Here is a 19,534-nt window from a genome sequence, read left to right as displayed (position 1 = left end):
ATGTTGTGTAAAGGCAGATGGTCACAAAGACGTTCTGTTGGTCAGAGATAATTAGACTCTAGTCTGTACGCTAGTGAATGAGCTTTGAAATCAACTTTAGAAATGATTTGCCCACAAAACCCATTTGATGTGTGTTCAGTACAACATGATCATAAACTATATGGTCACAGGTTCAGTTTCCTGCAGCAACATGTGTGACGAGAAGCAGAAAGAAAATTGTTTCTCTGTTTTAGCAAATAATAGCATGTTCATTGTAATTATTTCACCTGTACACATAAATATTCTCAGTACTGGATTCTGAACATGATATTAAATATATTATTAAACATAATGTTAAAATCAGATTGTCACCTATTATATTTACTCAGTTACAGTGTTTATTCTGATGCTGCCTATTTTATCTTTTTACACAAGAAGATTGTATTTTGAAATATGTTAGTGTTAGCAAAATATTATTATTTTGAATCTGCATATAACTGTTGCACAGCTTTATATTTATTTATTGTACTTAAATACTTTATTTTTAAATAGGAGATTTTAGTGACCACACAGTAGTAAAGTTTTGAATATCGATTAAACTGTTCTATATAAAATAATATCTAACAGAAAATATTGTTCCACCCTAAAGTTAGACTGCTACTGTTGGTCTTCAGTTTACATTAGCATTCAGTATGTACAGTCCTACCATCTCTCTGTAGATATTAAGTTTTAACTAAGAAGCTGAAACTGACCTGTGGTCAGGACATCACCAGCAGGTGGCAGCACATTAACACAACATTAATGGAGCAGTAATGAAAACATGATCATTATATTGATTCAGTTGCTGATGGACAGCTACATATTAAAGATGGTGCCAGTAAGTTTGAGGTTTATTCTTCTTGCCTTCATCCAATCACTTGTATGTTGTAACAGTCCTTTGTTCAATTATTGTGGGTCACAAGTTACATTAATGTCTGACCTCAGTCTTTGGACTCATAACGTTGCTGAACCTAGACCTGACCAACTGCAGCTACCCCAGATCATAGCACTGCCCCCACAGGCTTGTACGTTAGGCACTAGACATGATGGGTCATCACTTCACCCTCCTCTCTTCTTACCCTGATGCTCCATCACTCTGGAACAGGGTAAATCTGGACTCATCAGACCACATGATCTTCTTCCATTGGACAGTTCTTAACCCAGTTTTAGTAGTTCCATCAATCTCCTCAGATGTTTTCTTTGATTCATGTCAATAATTTGATCCTTCTGAAACAGATTAACATCTTTTCCACGACCACAGGATGTGTCTGTTCAAGAAATGAGAAGCTCCTCACTGCATCAGTTAGACTTCAACAACTAATCATTCATCCAGTGGGAGGTTCTGACCTATTAACTCAGTTAAATCCAGGTGGTGACTCTCATTATGGTTAACAGGGACGTTTTCCTCACCGCTGGTGATTTTACTAAAGTTCTGTCATGTCCTCTGACCTTTACTGACCTTCAGTGACCTCTGACCTTCAGTGACCTCTGTCCTCCTGTTCCAGGTGTGTCTGTGCTGCTGCTGTCTGGACTGACTGTTTCTGCAGGTGAGCTGATGGAGGAGAAAACAATCACTGACAGTAATACACAGACATTTACCCTGTCTCTCTGTCTGTCTGTCTCTCTGTCTGTCTCTCTCTCTCTCTCTCTGTCTGTCCTGTCAGTGTCTCTCTCTCTCTCTCTCTCTCTCTGTCTGTCTGTCTCTCTGTCTGTCTGTCTCTCTCTCTGTCTGTCTGTCTGTCTCTCTCTCTCTCTCTCTGTCTGTCTGTCTGTCTCTCTGTCTGTCTGTCTGTCTGTCTGTCTCTCTGTCTGTCTGTCTGTCTGTCTGTCTGTCTGTCTCTCTCTCTGTCTCTCTCTGTCTCTCTCTCTCTCTGTCTGTCTGTCTCTCTGTCTCTCTCTCTCTCTGTCTCTCTGTCTGTCTCTCTGTCTGTCTGTCTGTCTGTCTCTCTGTCTGTCTCTCTCTCTGTCTGTCTGTCTGTCTGTCTCTCTCTCTGTCTGTCTGTCCTCCAGTCTCTCTGAATCTCAGTCCAAACCGTCTTCAGTTCTTCAGTGGAGACCCAGTGTCTCTGAGTTGTGTTGAAGATGGACAGACAGTTGATGGGACAGTGAAGAGGACCAGAGGAGGACAGACTGAGGACTGTGGACCGGATCACCAAGACTTTGGACTGTTCCAAGACTCCTCCTGTGTTCTGGATCTGTTGTCATCCTACACTGGAGTTTACTGGTGTGAGACGGGTTCAGGACGGAGCAGCGATAAGATCAACATCAGTGTACATCGTAAAGAAGGTCTCGTGTCTGATGGAGCAGCTTGTATTTGTATTTAGAATCATTACAACAGTTTATTCTGAAATATTTTCTCTGGCATGTTTCTGGAACATTGATCACCTGACACACGAGCCCACAGTGGAAATAAAACTGTATTAAAGGATAAATTAATTAAAATGGAAAAAAGTGCTGCACTGTACGTGGACGGGGCAAAATATCTCTTATCTGTGTCTCTGTTCATTAGATGTTCCTTTTATTCTGGAGATCCCCGCACTTCCTGTGGCGGCAGGAAGTGATGTCACTCTGCGCTGTAGAAACAAAGATGGCTCCACACGTGCAGCTTATTTCTTCAGGAACAATAAAGTCTCTGGAGGTAAAGTCCAGGAGTTCATCCTCAGTAGAGTCCAACGGTCTGATGAAGGTCTCTACTCGTGTTCTACTGATGTTTCTGAACCGTCTCCTCAGAGCTGGCTGAGGGTCAAAGGTCAGACACTGACATCACTTCCTGTTTCTATGACCCTGATCCTAAACTGATCACTGATCTTCTCTCTACAGATCCTCTGAAACACTCTGCTCCACCCACCACAACCACCCTCTACACCTCTACTGTAAACTCCTCTGTGACCTCCCCTTCCTCCCCTCCGTCACTGACCTCTGACACTCCTCCTCCTCCTGCTGCCTGTGTGTCTGTGGTCGGACTCCTCCTCCATGTCGTCGCCTTGTGTCTATACTGTATCTGCACCGGCCTGTTGGTGTCGATCTGCTGCAGCAGGAGGTCCCGAAGCGAACGGTGGAGAAGGAGATGACGAACTGGACGAAGAGAACGACTACGTCTTTATTCATGTCACCGATGAGGAGGAGGAGTGATCAGAGTACAGCTGACGGACTTCATCACACATTCAAACACGTTGTTCTTTGTTATCTGTTATTATAATATAATATAATATAATATAGTAATAATATAAAATATTATAATGTTGTCATCTCATGTTTTATCAGCTGTTGTTGTACAGTGTGTGTTGAGCAGCAGCTCTGGACTCATAAACAAACCTCAGCATTAAGTCATCGACTCAGTAAGAGGTCAAACTGATGAACTTCCAGTCCGTTTTCATTTACTGTTATTGTTCCGTGATGATTCATTTATCAGCTCGTGTAGTTTCCTCCTGGTCTCTGGACTGTGACATGTTGCTTTACACAGCTCCGACCTTGACCCTCAGGAAGACGTCAATCAGCTGACAATGAGTTGTTTGACCCGTCAGAACAGACGCAGTGGCACTGGTCCAGGATGTGTACTGGTCTCCATGTTGTTTAAATGTTACTGGAACAGACTCAGTACTGGAGGTGGACCCTGAAACCGGACGACACTCAGCACCCTGTTCCTCTTTCAGACTGCAGCTTCAGGTATTGGAGCATGAACACCACCCGCAGACGTCAGCTGATGATGAGCATTGATTCCTGCCAACATCAGACATCAGAGCAAACTGGACCAGGAGGGGATCTGGACTCTAACTGGACTCTAACTGGACTCTAACTGGGCTCTAACTGGGCTCTAACTGGACTCTAACTGGACTCTAACTGGACTCTAACTGGACTCTAACTGGGCTCTAACTGGACTCTAACTGGACTCTAACTGGGCTCTAACTGGACTCTAACTGGACTCTAACTGGGCTCTAACTGGACTCTAACTGGACTCTAACTGGGCTCTAACTGGACTCTAACTGGACTCTAACTGGACTCTAACTGGGCTCTAACTGGACTCTAACTGGACTCTAACTGGGCTCTAACTGGACTCTAACTGGACTCTAACTGGACTCTAACTGGACTCTAACTGGACTCTAACTGGGCTCTAACTGGACTCTAACTGGACTCTAACTGGGCTCTAACTGGACTCTAACTGGACTCTAACTGGGCTCTAACTGGACTCTACTCTAACTGGACTTAACTGGACTCTAACTGGACTAAAACTCAATGGACTCTAACTGGCCCTATAACTGGACTCTAACTGGACTATAACTGGGCTCTAACTGGACTCTAATGGCTAACGGACTCTAACGGTGGGCTCTAACCTGGACTCTAACTGGGCTCTAACTGGGCTCTAACTGGACTATAACTGGACTCTAACTGGGCTCTAACTGGACTCTAACTGGACTCTAGCTGGACTCTAACTGGACTCTGACGGTGCAGACTGGTTGATTCACAGTTCACCATCGACCCTCAGATCTACTGACAGACACTCACTGAACAGAGCTGCCGAGTGTTTTTAAAGTTTATCATCTGAAAATAAAGAACAGGAGTCGTTTAGTTCTTCAGGAGCAGTAATCAGATTACATCACACCACCCTCGTCTTTCACCTGTTCTACAAACACCTCTTTATCCTGTTTTCTCCAAAACATTCAGAAAACTTCATTTAAAATAATATTTTCAGGTCCACAACAGGTCCTATAACCCAGAGAAACCGGGTCTGTCCCTGTTTTTCCTCTCGGTCCAGACTCCGGACCAGCTGGTGGCGCTGCTGCGGCCACGAAACCGAAAGTAAAGTTTGTTCTGCCGGCGTCGACCGGAGCCTCAGGGATCGGGTCTCTGGATCCTTTAGGTCTTTAAGGATCCACAGATCGACATGGACCGGGTTGTGGCTCTGCTCGTGTTCGTGCTCGGTAAGAAAACTGCTCTTTGTCCGAACTCCGTTCAGAAAAACGTCATTTTAACAGCGAACCGGTTCAGACTGGGTGTGTCCTCAGGAAACGTCCGGAACTGAAAACGAACCGAGGACTTTATACAAGTGGTTTCTAGTAAAACCATCAGTGAGGGGGGGTCCAGATCTACGAGGGACCAGGTTCACTAGTGACCGACTAGTAGTTACTAGGAAGAGAACTGGTTACTGTCGATTGAACTGTTTTTATTATTATTATTATTATTATTATTATTATTATTATTATTATTATTATTATTATTATTATTGTTGTTGTTGTTGTTATTATTATTATTATTATTATTACTGTTACTGAGCTAACCAGTATTTTACATTTAGTCATTTATCAGACGCTTTTATCTAAGAGACTTACAAATGAGGAACAAGGAAACAAATCTAAGTCAAGGAGAAAAACATCAAAGCAAAGTGTTAAAGAAGAATTAACTCGAACTTTAATGTTAATTAATAACTATTAACTATAAATTCATGTTCTCCACTTTGTTTTAGTGGAAATCAGTACATTGATGTACAGTGATCTGAATAATCTGGTAGTCTACTGCACTTTAACATTAAATCAATTATTTTTACTGTGTAATAATTGTTAGAACTTAAACTGACTAACTTACAAACCTAAGCTGTGGTTATTTTAAATGTATAAGATAGAAACTAATCAGCTGGTCTGTAAATTTAAGATTTATACATGAAACACACGTAAACTTTAAGACCAAACTCAAATCAAACTCAGACTTCAGACGTGGTCTCTGGACCTCTGCTGGATCTCAGTGTGGGGGGGGGGGGTCTGCAGGCAACTGGTTCAACGTCTCTGTGTCTGTGTGTCCTTTCAGTTTCCCAGCATGCCTTGGGCGTGGAGGTGCATGAGGGGGTGGGATCGGTCGTCCTGACCTGCCACGTCGACGTCGGCGTCTCCGAGAGGTCGACGGTGGTTTGGACACGAGAGGAACTGAAATACCCAAAGATCCACATCCGTCAGCCGAGTGGAGACGACCACGAAGAACAGAACCAGTACTACATGAACCGGACGTCGATGAGGACCGACGCCCTGCAGACCGGAGACCTCAGCCTGACTCTGAGAAGACCCACCATCAGGGACAGCGGCACCTACACCTGCACCGTCCGCAGGATCGGGCAAGAACTGAACCGGACGGACGTGCAGCTGCAGGTCACAGGTCAGAGGAAGTCGATCTTCTAGTGTTTCCTGGTGGAACTGATCCTCGCTGAGGTTCCTGTCTCAGCCGGGTTTAGACAGGAGCCACATGTGTTTAAAGTTCAGGAAGAGGTTCTGCTGCTGGTGAGAGCTGCACCGTGTTAGGAACTGTCCTGAGGTCAAGGTACAACTGTAATATACAGTATGTTGAAGTGAGAAGACGCTTCTCCAGCTGCAGTTCATCACATGTCCACTCTGGTTTTAGTTCTTTAGTTCTTAGATCGACCCTCTAGACGCTCTGCTACATCCTCTTAAATCAGTCGTCTGATGTGAGATGATGTAGACGAGCGGGACTCCTGCTCTGCTACAGTTCTTTGGATGTTTCAGTCAGACGGATCCTCTTTAGTCCCAGAGACAGTTTAATGGTTCTAATCACCATCATCATCATAATCGGTGGTCATTAGTTATTAAAAGCTCAAAGACAGATAATCTGACATCAGACATGAACCAGATCCTGTTTGTGATGTGAAGCTGAACGTGTTTGTTGTTTGTCTTGGTGTCCCCTGCAGAACCTCCTCCAATCTGGCTCTGGATTGCCGCTGCCGTCCTGGGTCCACTGATTCTCCTGGCTTTAATTTTCGGTACCATCGCATTTCTGGCAAACAAGGCGATGAAGGACAGACTTAGTAAGTGTGGGTGTGTGTGTGTGTGTGTGTGTGTTGAGTTTCACCCTCTATATAAACTATAAGTTCAGTGACAAGAAAAACTTTGTGAACCTTTTGGAATTTCATGGTTTTCTGCATGAATTAGTCATAAAAAAGAAGCTGGTTTCACTCTCAGTGCAGAAGAATCTCCATCTTTAAATATTAGAGCAGCAGGTGATGATGATGATGAAGAGTAGTAAACACCTTGTGTTAGGGTTTAGGGTCTCTGGAGTCAGAGCAGCTCTGTGACCTCGTTAGAGTGAAACCAGCTTCTTGTTCCTGTTACTGTCTTCAGACAGTCGAAGCTGCAGGTAGAATCCAGACCGTGGACTCTGATGACATGTGTCTCTCACCATAGACCAGCAGCTGAAGGTAGCAGAGGTGACGGAGGGAGCAGAGGAGGTGGACCTGCCCTGCACCACCGCAGCCGACCTGTCCGGGAGCATCAGTGTGGAGTGGAGACGCTCAGTTCCCAAATACAAGATCATCCACGTGTACAAGAACGGCTCCAACCAGCCTGTGGCGGGCTACGAGAGCCGCACGGAGATGAAGCAGAACCCGCAGAACGAAGGAGTCCTCACTCTGAACCTAAAGAACCCCCACCTGGATGACGGAGGCGTCTACATCTGCACCGTCTACAAAGACGGAGAAATCCTGAGACAGAAGATCGTGGTGCTCAGTGTCAGAGGTGAGTCCTCAGTCTTCAGTCACCACAGCTGGAACAACACCTGGGTCCTGCTGTGGACCTTTGACCTCCCGTAGACTCATTATCATGCAGAACTGACTACGAGGCGACACCTAGTGACCGTAGTGAGTATGACAGTGGCTGAGGAGGACGAGGGGTCAAACAGAGTTTGTACTTTAGTATAGTAACAGTCTGATAACAGACTCTGGACCAGCGATCAGATTAATAAGGCAGCTGAATAATAAATAAAGGTCGGGTAGAACTGAAGTCCAGTTTCACAGGAACCACTTTAACTTTAAGTTACAGTTTAATGAAAGAGACAAAGACTCTCTGTAGTGGACCTGTGACTGATTCTGGTTTCTGTCCTCCTCAGAGACCTGGATTAAAACCATCAGAGGCCTGTTCCACTGTTTCTCCAACAACAGCACCGACCCCACTGACCCGACTCCTCTGATGGATCTCCAAACCTGCTGATCCGACTGTGACGCTTTGACTCCTTCACATCGGCTCCGATCTGTTGATTGTTGTCAACGTGAAGCCGGATCAGAGGAAGAACGAGTCAAAGGGAAGCACACCGTGAAATGTGCCAAACAGAACCGCTCAGAGAACCGAGCCGTCAGCAGAACCTCAGGGTCCACGCGGTCTGAAGTCCCTGTTGGATCAGTCGATGTTCTCTGAGCCGGACCAGCTGCAGACCTGCTCAGACGTCTTTTCTTTTTAGATTTTAAACGCACGGTTTACAGTAGCATGTGGTTTAGTTCCCACATCAGAACCAGCTGGACCAGCTCTCCGTCTGTAGCACGATCTTACTGATGTTTACACTGAACTGGATCAGCATGAATCCAGATCCATATCTGCTAAACACTGCTGTGGGGGTGTCGGGGGTGGGGGGTCCGTCTTAATCTGCCTAATGACTAAATGTGTTTCTAACCTTTGGTTGAGGGACTGTGTGTGTGAGGAGGAGGATTTAACCTCAGCTCCAGGTCGAGCTTCAGATCAACACGGTTCTGCACACAGACCTGTTGGACTTGAAGCTTCAGTAGCGACACCGGGTCCTGGATGTTCTCTGGTAATGTCTGTGAGGACTCTGCTGAGGACCAGGTTTCATATAGAAAGGAGGGTTGTTTACATCTTCTACAGTGAATGTAGTTCAAACCACCGTTTACATGTGACTGAAATAAACTCAGTCGTCAACATCTGGAACTGAGTCGTTTACATCATGTATGAAACTAAAAGCTGCTGTTTGGTGCTGGGAAGGAGTACTTCATGTACAGAGTAATATACGTTAAACTGTATTTAAACACTGCAGTGCTTCATATACAGAGTAGTAAACTGTATTTAAACACTGCAGTACTTCATATACAGAGTAGTAAACTGTATTATTTAAACACTGCAGTGCTTCATATACAGTGTAGTAAACTGTATTTAAACACTGCAGTGCTTCATATACAGTGTAGTAAACTGTATTTAAACACTGCAGTGCTTCATATACAGAGTAGTAAACTGTATTTAAACACTGCAGTGCTTCATATACAGAGTAGTAAACTGTATTTAAACACTGCAGTGCTTCATATACAGAGTAGTAAACTGTATTTAAACACTGCAGTACTTCATATACAGAGTAGTAAACTGTATTTAAACACTGCAGTACTTCATATACAGTGTAGTATACATTAAACTGTATTTAAACACTGCAGTACTTCATATACAGTGATTATATGTTAAACTGTATTTTTACACTGCAGTACTTCACATACAGTGATTATATGTTAAACTGTATTTGTACACTGCACTACTTCAGTACTTCACATACAGTGATTATGTTAAACTGTATTTTTACACTTCAGTACTTCACATACAGTGATTATATGTTGAACTGTATATGTACACTGCAGTACTTCACATACAGTGATTATATGTTAAACTGTATTTGTACACTGCAGTACTTCAGTACTTCACATACAGTGTAGTATAATTAAACTATTTGTACACTTCATTACTGCAGTACTTCGCATACTTATTGTACTTTTACTCCAGCAGACGTCAAACTGATGCTGAAAACACTCAGATCGCTGTTTTCTAATAATAATAATAATTTAATTCTTGATGTTTTCTAATAATAATAATAATTTGATTCTTGATGTTTAATAATAATAATAATAATTCAATTCTTGATGTTTTCTAATAATAATAATTTAATTCTTGATGTTTTCTAATAATAATAATAATTTGATTCTTGATGTTTTCTAATAATAATAATAATAATTTAATTCTTGATGTTTAATAATAATAATAATAATAATTTAATTCTTGATGTTTTCCTCTGATGGTCATTAAGTTAACTGTTAGTTCTTCCGGGTTTTTCATTAGACCCTCTTTTCTGGTTCCTGTCAGTTCAGTTGAGGATAGAAATTCATCAACTTCTCTAAAACATGACAGTGTCAGTTTCACACTGACTGACTGTTACAGTAACAAACCCACTAATTACATAATAATTACTGTGTTTCCTCAAGTCGCCCTGTTTTAGCATTCAGGGAAATCATTTGTTTATTTCCGTGTTGGACACGTTGTTGTTTCAATTAAATTAAATTTATCAGGGTTTTATATCTAAATCTAAACTGGTTAAAGTTGAACTTCCCTTCGTGGAACAATTAGTGGCTAAATATAAATTTAATGTCAGACATGAGCTGTAATTTACCGTCATAATGATTCAATGGTCCATTTTATAATATTAGAATGTTTTATTTCAGACCAGTTAAACAGCCAACAACCACAGGACAGCGTGTTCTCACAGTTAGTCCCACTGCTTCGAACCCAGACATGAAGAAGGCAGCATGGACTCTCTGAACAGACAGTCAGACCCAGTGAGAACCACGTCCTGCAGGCCCCAGCGCGGGTCCTGTGTTGTTTAAAGTCACTGTTAGATTGTTAATGAGTTGGAGTCAGACGATGGAGGTTTTACTGTAGAGAGCTGAATGTGGGAATCGTTTGCTGAAAGCTGTAAAGCTGCAGATTCTCTAAAGGTCAGAGCAGAGGTTCTGACAAAAACACGAAGTGAAGGAGGAAGTGAGCTGACATCAACCCCCCACTGACATTACAGTGGTTTCCTGTGTGTCAGTAATGATCACTGTGCAGATCGGAGGTCCTGTTCAATGGTGACATCGTCGACTTCATCTTTCCGGGTGACATCATCCACTTCATCTCTCCGGGTGACATCATCCACTTCATCTTTCCGGGTGACATCGTCCACTTCATCTGTCCGGGTCATCTCCACGTAGACCGTCTGTTTGTCGTCCGGCCTCCTGCTGCAGCAGATCGACACCATCAGGACGGTGCAGATACAGTAGAGGGAGAAGACCACGAGGTGGAGGACGAGTCTGACCAGAGACACGGGGGGCGGAGGAGAGGGTGAGGGCGAGGGGGGGGCAGTAACAGCAGAGTTTACAGTGGGAGTGTAGAGGAGGGTGGTGGTGGGTGGAGCAGAGGTTGTAGAAGGAGGTTCTATAGAGAGAGGAATAGAATCTGGTTCAGTGATCAGTTTATGATCAGGGTCATAGAAACAGGAAGTGATGTCAGTGTCTGACCTCTGACCCTCAGCCAGCTCTGAGGAGACGGTTCAGAAACATCAGTAGAACACGAGTAGAGACCTTCATCAGACCGTTGGACTCTAGTGAGGATGAACTCCTGGACTTTACCTCCAGAGACTTTATTGTTCCAGAAGAAATAAGCTGCACGTGTGGAGCCATCTTTGTTTCTACAGCGCAGAGTGACATCACTTCCTGCCATCACAGGAAGTGCGGGGATCTCCAGAATAAAAGGAACATCTAATGAACAGAGACATATTCAGTGACCAGAGTCAAAGTCGAGTTACGTCAGAGGAAATAAAACACAGGAAAGATTCTTCCTCTAAAATAAAAACAATAAGGCTCAATTCTCTGATTTGTTAATTTACCTGAATCATTAGAGACAGACGGTAAAATAAGAAAAGAACAGTTTATAAGATGTGTTGTGGATCCTACCAGGTCTTAAACTTCAGTTCAAGTCGGCTCTAAAAGACTCAGATTAGATCACAAAGAACGTTCATGTGTGTTTGTGGATTCAGGCACAAACTACTGATCAAAGTGTTCTACAGCTTATATAAGACTGGGATGAACCTGGACCTGTGGCCTCTGGAGGTCTTTGGAAAACTGTGGTCTGAACAGTCCACTGCTGCATCCAGAAATGCAACTTGAAACTGGACTACACACAGAGGACGCCAAAAACCAGATCAGTGAGGAAAAGTCAGTCCACGTCAGTCAGTCTAGGTCAGTCAGTCCAGGTAAGTCAGTCTAGGTCAGTCCAGGTCAGTCAGTCCAGGTGTCAGTCCAGGTCAGTCCAGGTCAGTCAGTCCAGGTCAGTCAGTCTAGGTCAGTCCAGGTCAGTCAGTCCATGTCAGTCAGTCCAGGTGTCAGTCCAGGTGAGTCCAGGTGTCAGTCCAGGTCAGTCCAGGTGTCAGTCCAGGTGAGTCCAGGTGTCAGTCCAGGTGTCAGCTCGTTGTCATGAAATGTCAGGTTCTCTGTGTCAGAGACAGAAAGGACTTCACAGGATGTGGTGGTTTGGTAAAAACCAGTGTCTGTGATGGTGTGGGGGTGGACCGGTGTCCCTCAGGACTGACTGTCAGTCTTTGAAGGTCCCATCGACTCTGTCTGGTACTGAACATCAGGATTATAGACCTCAGAGCACGTTTCAGCAGGACAACATCAGTCCACATTGTGCAGGTACTACAGCAGACTGACCAGTGTGCAGCCCGGATCTGATCCAGGAGCAGCATGAGGAACAGAATCAGACAAACATGGAGCACAGAGAGTTCCATCAGCTGGACAAATACTAAGTGGAACAGTGAACATCCTCAGTTCTCTAACGATTAAAGAGTGAAACTGATGTGAACAGATAAAACACTGAGAATGTTCTAGACAAATAAATCATAGAGTTCTAGACGGTTTGTGTTCTGTTTAGAAACACGAGGACCTCAGACCTGCTTTATGAAATACTGAGAATGTTCTAGATAAATAAATCATAGAGTTCTAGACGGTTTGTGTTCTGTTTAGAAACACGAGGACCTCAGACCTGCTTTATGAAACACTGAGAATGTTCTAGATGAATAAATCACAGAGTTCTAGATGGTTTGTGTTCTGTTTAGAAACCCGAGGACCTCAGACCTGCTTTATGAAATACTGAGAATGTTCTAGATAAATAAATCACAGAGTTCTAGATGGTTTGTGTTGTGTTTAGAACACGAGGTCCTCAGACCTGCTTTATGAAATACTGAGAATGTTCTAGACAAATAAATCACAGAGTTCTAGATGGTTTGTGTTCTGTTTAGAAACACGAGGACCTCAGACCTGCTTTATGAAATACTGAGAATGTTCTAGATAAATAAATCACAGAGTTCTAGATGGTTTGTGTTCTGTTTAGAACATGAGGACCTCAGACCTGCTTTATGAAATACTGAGAATGTTCTAGATAAATAAATCATAGAGTTCTAGATGGTTTGTGTTCTGTTTAGAAACACGAGGACCTCAGACCTGCTTTACGAAATACTGAGAATGTTCTAGACGAATAAATCATAGAGTTCTAGACGGTTTGTGTTGTGTTTAGGAACACGAGGACCTCAGACCTGCTTTACGAAATACTGAGAATGTTCTAGACAAATAAATCACAGAGTTCTAGACGGTTTGTGTTGTGTTTAGAACACGAGGTCCTCAGACCTGCTTTATGAAATACTGAGAATGTTCTAGACAAATAAATCACAGAGTTCTAGATGGTTTGTGTTCTGTTTAGAAACACGAGGACCTCAGACCTGCTTTATGAAACACTGAGATGTTGATCTTATCGCTGCTCCGTCCTGAACCCGTCTCACACCAGTAAACTCCAGTGTAGGATGACAACAGATCCAGAACACAGGAGGAGTCTTGGAACAGCCCAAAGTCTTGGTGATCCGGTCCACAGTCCTCAGTCTGTCCTCCTCTGGTCCTCTTCACTGTCCCATCAACTGTCTGTCCATCTTCAACACAACTCAGAGACACTGGGTCTCCACTGAAGAACTGAAAACGGTTTGGACTGAGATTCAGAGAGACTGGAGGACAGACAGACAGAGAGAGAGACAGACAGACAGACAGACAGACAGACAGAGAGACAGATAGACAGACAGACAGACAGAGAGAGAGACAGAGAGAGAGAGAGAGACAGACAGAGAGACAGAGAGACAGACAGACAGAGAGAGAGACAGACAGAGAGACAGAGAGACAGACAGACAGAGAGAGAGACAGACAGACAGACAGAGAGACAGAGAGACAGACAGACAGACAGAGAGAGAGACAGACAGACAGAGAGACAGAGAGACAGACAGACAGACAGACAGACAGACAGAGTAAATGTCTGTGTATTACTGTCAGTGTCAGTGATTGTTTTCTCCTCCATCAGCTCACCTGCAGAAACAGTCAGTCCAGACAGCAGCAGCACAGACACACCTGGAACAGGAGGACAGAGGTCACTGAAGGTCAGAGGTCACTGAAGGTCAGAGGTCACCCATCAAGGAATGAGACAGACTACTTGTTGGAGTTTCCTCAAACATTTTAATTCTGTGTTCTTGTCACACAGCTGACTTTAATTCTGTGTTCTTGACACACAGCTGACTTTCATTCTGGGTTCTTGTCACACAGCTGACTTTCATTCTGGGTTCTTGTCACACAGCTGACTTTCATTCTGTGTTCTTGTCACACAGCTGACTTTCATTCTGGGTTCTTGTCACACAGCTGACTTTAATTCTGTGTTCTTGACACACAGCTGACTTTCATTCTGTGTTCTTGACACACAGCTGACTTTCATTCTGGGTTCTTGTCACACAGCTGACTTTCATTCTGGGTTCTTGTCACACAGCTGACTTTCATTCTGTGTTCTTGACACACAGCTGACTTTCATTCTGGGTTCTTGTCACACAGCTGACTTTCATTCTGGGTTTTTGACACACAGCTGACTTTCATTCTGGGTTCTTGTCACACAGCTGACTTTCATTCTGGGTTCTTGTCACACAGCTGACTTTCATTCTGGGTTCTTGTCACACAGCTGACTTTCATTCTGGGTTCTTGTCACACAGCTGACTTTCATTCTGGGTTTTTGACACACAGCTGACTTTCATTCTGGGTTCTTGTCACACAGCTGACTTTCATTCTGGGTTCTTGTCACACAGCATTCATTCTGTGTTCTGTAACACAGCTGACTTTCATTCTGTGTTCTTGTCACACAGCTGACTTTCATTCTGTGTTCTTGTCACACAGATGACTTTCATTCTGGGTTCTTGTCACACAGCTGACTTTCATTCTGGGTTCTTGTCACACAGCTGACTTTCATTCTGGGTTCTTGTCACACAGCTGACTTTCATTCTGGGTTCTTGTCACACAGCTGACTTTCATTCTGGGTTCTTGTCACACAGCTGACTTTCATTCTGTGTTCTTGACACACAGCTGACTTTCATTCTGTGTTCTTGACACACAGCTGACTTTCATTCTGGGTTCTTGTCACACAGCTGACTTTCATTCTGGGTTCTTGTCACACAGCTGACTTTCATTCTGGGTTCTTGACACACAGCTGACTTTCATTCTGTGTTCTTGTCACACAGCTGACTTTCATTCTGGGTTCTTTTCATGTTCTCAACGTTCAACCGTCTTCCTCCGTCTTAACTTCTCCTCACTGGCTCCTTAACTGAACGTTAAAGAGAAGATCTTCTTCAGACCTGTGTGATGTCTCAGTCCATCCTGAGCTCTCAGCGTCCTGTGACGGTTCCTTCTCCTCGTGTGGACGATGTCCTCGGGTTCGTCTCGTCTCCACGTCTCCTTACATTAAAGATAGCGTTACCTGGAAACTGCTCCACACTCTTCATCTGTGTAGTCCATCTTCATCTAGGAGGTGGACCACTCACCTGTTGCTCCTCCCCAGGTTTCTTCCATTGTCTCCCTGGTTGGTTGGTTTAGGGTTGGGGGTGTTCCTGATCTGAGTGAAGAGTCGGACTGAGAACAGAGGCTGCTGTGTGTTGTCTGACTGTGAACTAGTGGTTGGTGACAGTGAGCTGCACAGAGACACTCGTCTACAGATCACAGATCATCAGGGTCTGAAACATCGACCCGGGTTCATCCTGTGTGTCGCTCAGGTGTGGACAGAAGTAAATCCCAGCTGTACTATATGTACAGGATTAGACGTCCTCCCCCTCTCTGGTGAGACACCAGGCTGTCTGCACTCTGTTGTCTCTGTAAGCGTCAAAGTGAAAGTGTTTGACCAGGTGACATAAACACACGGCGCTCGTTTCCTGTGTGAAAGGTCACTCGACTCAGCTCAGCTCACTTCTCCTTTCAAATGGACACTTGTGGTTCTGTTCTAACCCAGAACCCTTGGAGGACAGATAATCACTGATACCATCCTCCTCCTCGTCTTCATCAACGTGCAGCGAGCATGAAGAGACAAATTAACCACTTTAGACGTGAGAGTCTCTGAGTGTTGAGCTTCTGTTGGTGAAACACTCGTCTGCACTTTATTAAAACTGTGTTTCCTGTTTGAGTTCAGACTCTGGTTTCAGATTCCTGTTGTCTTTAGTGTAAATGTGCAGTTTCTGTGTAAAACATGAATTAAATAATGAAAGTGTCTGTGTGTGTTCGACTCACCGAGGAGCAGAGAGACAGGAGACATCTTCATCTGGTGTCCGGATGACGACTGAGCGACTGAAGAGCAGAGAGACGTTTTCACTCTCAGCACTTCCCTAAAAATAACACTGAGGTGCCGCTGCTGCCGCTTTACTTCACCACCACCAAACCTCATGAGGTTTTACATGTCACACACAGCACGGCTCAAAGTTTGTAGAGTCAGCGGTTCCACCGGTTCTGAATCAGTGGATCCACCGGTTCTGAATCAGTGGATCCACCTGTACCAGCTACACTGATACTGATTCTGAACAGTACACATTTAAAAACCTTCTAAATCTGCATTAAACGACATCATTGTGATGAACTAGTGTGTGATCTGTTCTGGTCTCAGTGACCCTGATCATGAGGTCCAGGCTCTGAGCTACATTATTCTTCAGGTATTGTTAATTATATAGTTCATAGAAAACATTTGAACTAAGATGTGTGGGTGTAGGTTCCATGTGAACGGATGACAACTGATTGGCTGACAGATCCTTCAAATTACCGACTATCTAATAACTGGGAAGTGGATTAGAAGCAGGTCGGACCAATTTGCACTCAGTGCTGAGCTCATCCACCCTTTGTCAATGTGATCCAGTTCCACCACCTAATTCTACTTTAACATTAATAACATACATGGTTTGTTGTCAACACTTCTATTTCCCCTTCAACCGCCTCCACCTCTGCTGCTGAGTCAGCTGCTGCATTTCCTGTGGATACAGAATCAGAGAGGGTGGTGCAAGCTTCACATGTGACAACAGTAAAACTGCATCTAAAGCTGGACGGTGTCAGGAGAGTCAGTGTCTTCCACACATGGAGCACACAGCTCAGATTTCAGTGAGACGGTGGAGCTGACACTCTGACACCACCCAGATGGGATGAAGTCAGAAGTTGTTGAATGTAGAAAGAGTGCAGCAGCAGGAACACAAGCGACTGTCTTCTCTACTATTTAGTGTAAATCATGAGGAAATCTTCTCACTAATGTTCTTGTTTCAGTGCGAGTTGTTCCTCACAGGGTCTGATGTGGTTCTGGATGCAGATCAGAGGTTCTAGGTTATTGTTTCCAGGTACCGTGTTCTCATAGTTCAGCAACTGTCTCAATTTCACAAGAACTTCACGGTGTGTTCAATAACATGGACCATGGGAAAGATTCAGCTGTTATTTAATGTCAAACACACCAAATATGTAATTTATCTTTTATTAATTCATCTTATGTTAGGAAAAATTTCTTCTAATTCTATTTGCTGTGTGAACAATGTATGAAATCTTTGTCTGATTACAGGAATATCAGGGAACACAACTAAAAACTAAACTATTGAGACTAATTCAAACACACGTTGCAGCATTTTGCTGGATAATTTCTCAGGTTGGTGTCAACTACACAGAAAGAATAGAGACCTGCATGGATCTGTCTGTCTCTCTGTCTGTGTGTGTGCTTTACCTGCTATCCTTCCTCTGGAACGTCTGACACGTTCCTTCTCCATGGAGAACACCGTCCACAGCTGGAGCATTAAGGCGGCCCTGTGTCCTGGTCTTCCTCTGGGGTCCTGAAGCGTCTTCCTGATTCTGCTGTTGTCATTGGTGTACTGATGAATCTTTACTGAGAGTCTCTGAGAATCTGCCTTGAGCATTGTTGAACCAGAGCTCCACTGCAGGCCTGGAGCTGGTCCACGTCCTGGACCAGGACGGTTCTGTTCCCCATCGTCTGGCCACTTTTTTTCTAGGGGTAGTGCTCAGCCTAAATCCAATAAACAAACCAGAAACCAAAGCATCAAATCTGCAAACACATGAACAAATCAACAGTTTGAGCAGGAAGTAGACGTCATGAACCAAGTGGGGTGACTTCAAACGTAGATGATGATCTTACTGATCCATCATAATATGTGAGGGAGTGTTGGAACTGAAGAGGGGGACGTGTGAGTCCACACAAGATACCAAACATCTGATAGAAGAAAGAATGAACAAGATGTTTTAACCAACCTACGAGTTGTTTACTGATGAATCTCAGTGATTTTAATACTAAAAACCTAGAGTGAGAAAAGTATTCATCACGTCGTTCACCTGAACCTTAGTGAGATTCTCATTATTCTTCTTATTGTTTCCTGCAAACATGTGACTAATAATGATGAAGCCATGATGAGTTGAAACCACCTCACAGATCTCTCCAGAAATAATTCTCCATGATCCAACTGAAGTCTCCTTTAACTGATGCTCCAACTTTACGGATCATTTCAGACGTTTTTCTGGAACCAGTTTAGTAGAAATGTTGAACTCTGCCTCCCTCTACTGGTCGTATCCAGAATTTCATGATTCCACATTGTGAACCATGGACTAACTGGACTCTGAGGGTCTGATGGAGTCATCATAGCTTACTGGAGAGAATATGAAGACCCTGTACTCTCAGTGTTTTAACATGAGTTCACTGATCTTTATAGACGTCAGTGTGTTTTTGGTCCATGTTTCAGTTCAGACCAGAGAAAGACGTCTTTCCATTAAAAGACAGCTGTACTATACATATTTTATGGACCAACTGCCGCTGAGACCTCCACAGATGAAGGACAAACACATTTCTGAGACTATGAAGAACAACCCTGATTCATGAATGTTGTGTTAAGACGTTAATGTGAAACATTACAGATGAGACTGGTCACAACATGTTAGAAGACGATGGAGGAGACCAGGGTGGACATGTTGGACAGGTGGTTGTTAACAAGCTTCTTGTTGTTGGTGTTTCTATGATCGTTAGGAAGCTGACACACGAAGGAAAACTGGTGAGGAAGCAGCTGATCAACAGCTTTACATAAATGTAGAGAAGGAAACAGGAAGTAAAGCATTAGGACCCTCACAGGGGGCAGAGTTTATTAAAAAGAGGGTGGAACCCTCACCTGGGTTTGTCTTCCTGGTTCAGGACTCACCTGAGAGGCAAACAGCAGCTGGGTCTGAGTTGATACCTTCATTGGTCTTGAAGCTTCATTCAAAATCTGAAACTGTGTTTGTTGTGAGAAGTGAAACTTTTCTTCCGAGTCTCTTTGAAATTCAAATCTGCAGCGATGACTTCAATAATAAATAAATTTATTATTATTATTATAAGGTCTTTTAGTTCTTTTCAGGTTCCAGTCACGTACATGCTTTTGACTGAGGGGGTGAGATCTGACCCAGTTCAGAAAGATAGATCATTTCAAAATGATTGTATTGCTGAGTTGTACATAAAATGTTAAGTGTTTGAATTCATTCAGAAAAACAACCAGCAGACTTCACTGATTGTGTTCTAGACATTTGGACTCTGCGGTGTTGGTT

General features: G+C 43.6%; 2 protein-coding genes across 2 annotated transcripts; one reads left to right on the top strand and one right to left on the bottom strand.

The window, feature by feature from the left end:
• Nucleotides 1–4,825: 4,825 nt before the first annotated feature.
• LOC113155615 lies at nucleotides 4,826–8,729 on the top strand. Its single transcript, XM_026350342.2, has 5 exons — nucleotides 4,826–4,937; nucleotides 5,818–6,159; nucleotides 6,707–6,823; nucleotides 7,200–7,529; nucleotides 7,900–8,729. The coding sequence occupies exons 1-5, from the start codon at nucleotides 4,901–4,903 to the stop codon at nucleotides 7,998–8,000; spliced, it is 927 nt and encodes a 308-aa protein (XP_026206127.2). The 5' UTR covers nucleotides 4,826–4,900; the 3' UTR covers nucleotides 8,001–8,729.
• A 1,542-nt stretch (nucleotides 8,730–10,271) lies between these two features.
• Nucleotides 10,272–17,868, bottom strand: LOC113155780. Its single transcript, XM_033326746.1, has 7 exons — nucleotides 17,679–17,868; nucleotides 16,874–16,947; nucleotides 15,741–15,808; nucleotides 15,484–15,630; nucleotides 13,366–13,664; nucleotides 11,111–11,350; nucleotides 10,272–11,027 (listed from the first exon to the last, which is right to left on the bottom strand). Exons 1-7 carry the CDS (start codon nucleotides 17,866–17,868, stop codon nucleotides 10,651–10,653), a joined length of 1,395 nt encoding a protein of 464 aa, XP_033182637.1. The 3' UTR covers nucleotides 10,272–10,650.
• Nucleotides 17,869–19,534: the final 1,666 nt, after the last annotated feature.

Source organism: Anabas testudineus, chromosome 18, assembly GCF_900324465.2.
Source record: "Anabas testudineus chromosome 18, fAnaTes1.2, whole genome shotgun sequence".
NCBI classification, from domain to species: domain Eukaryota; kingdom Metazoa; phylum Chordata; class Actinopteri; order Anabantiformes; family Anabantidae; genus Anabas; species Anabas testudineus.
This window is presented reverse-complemented; position numbering and strand designations above follow the sequence as displayed.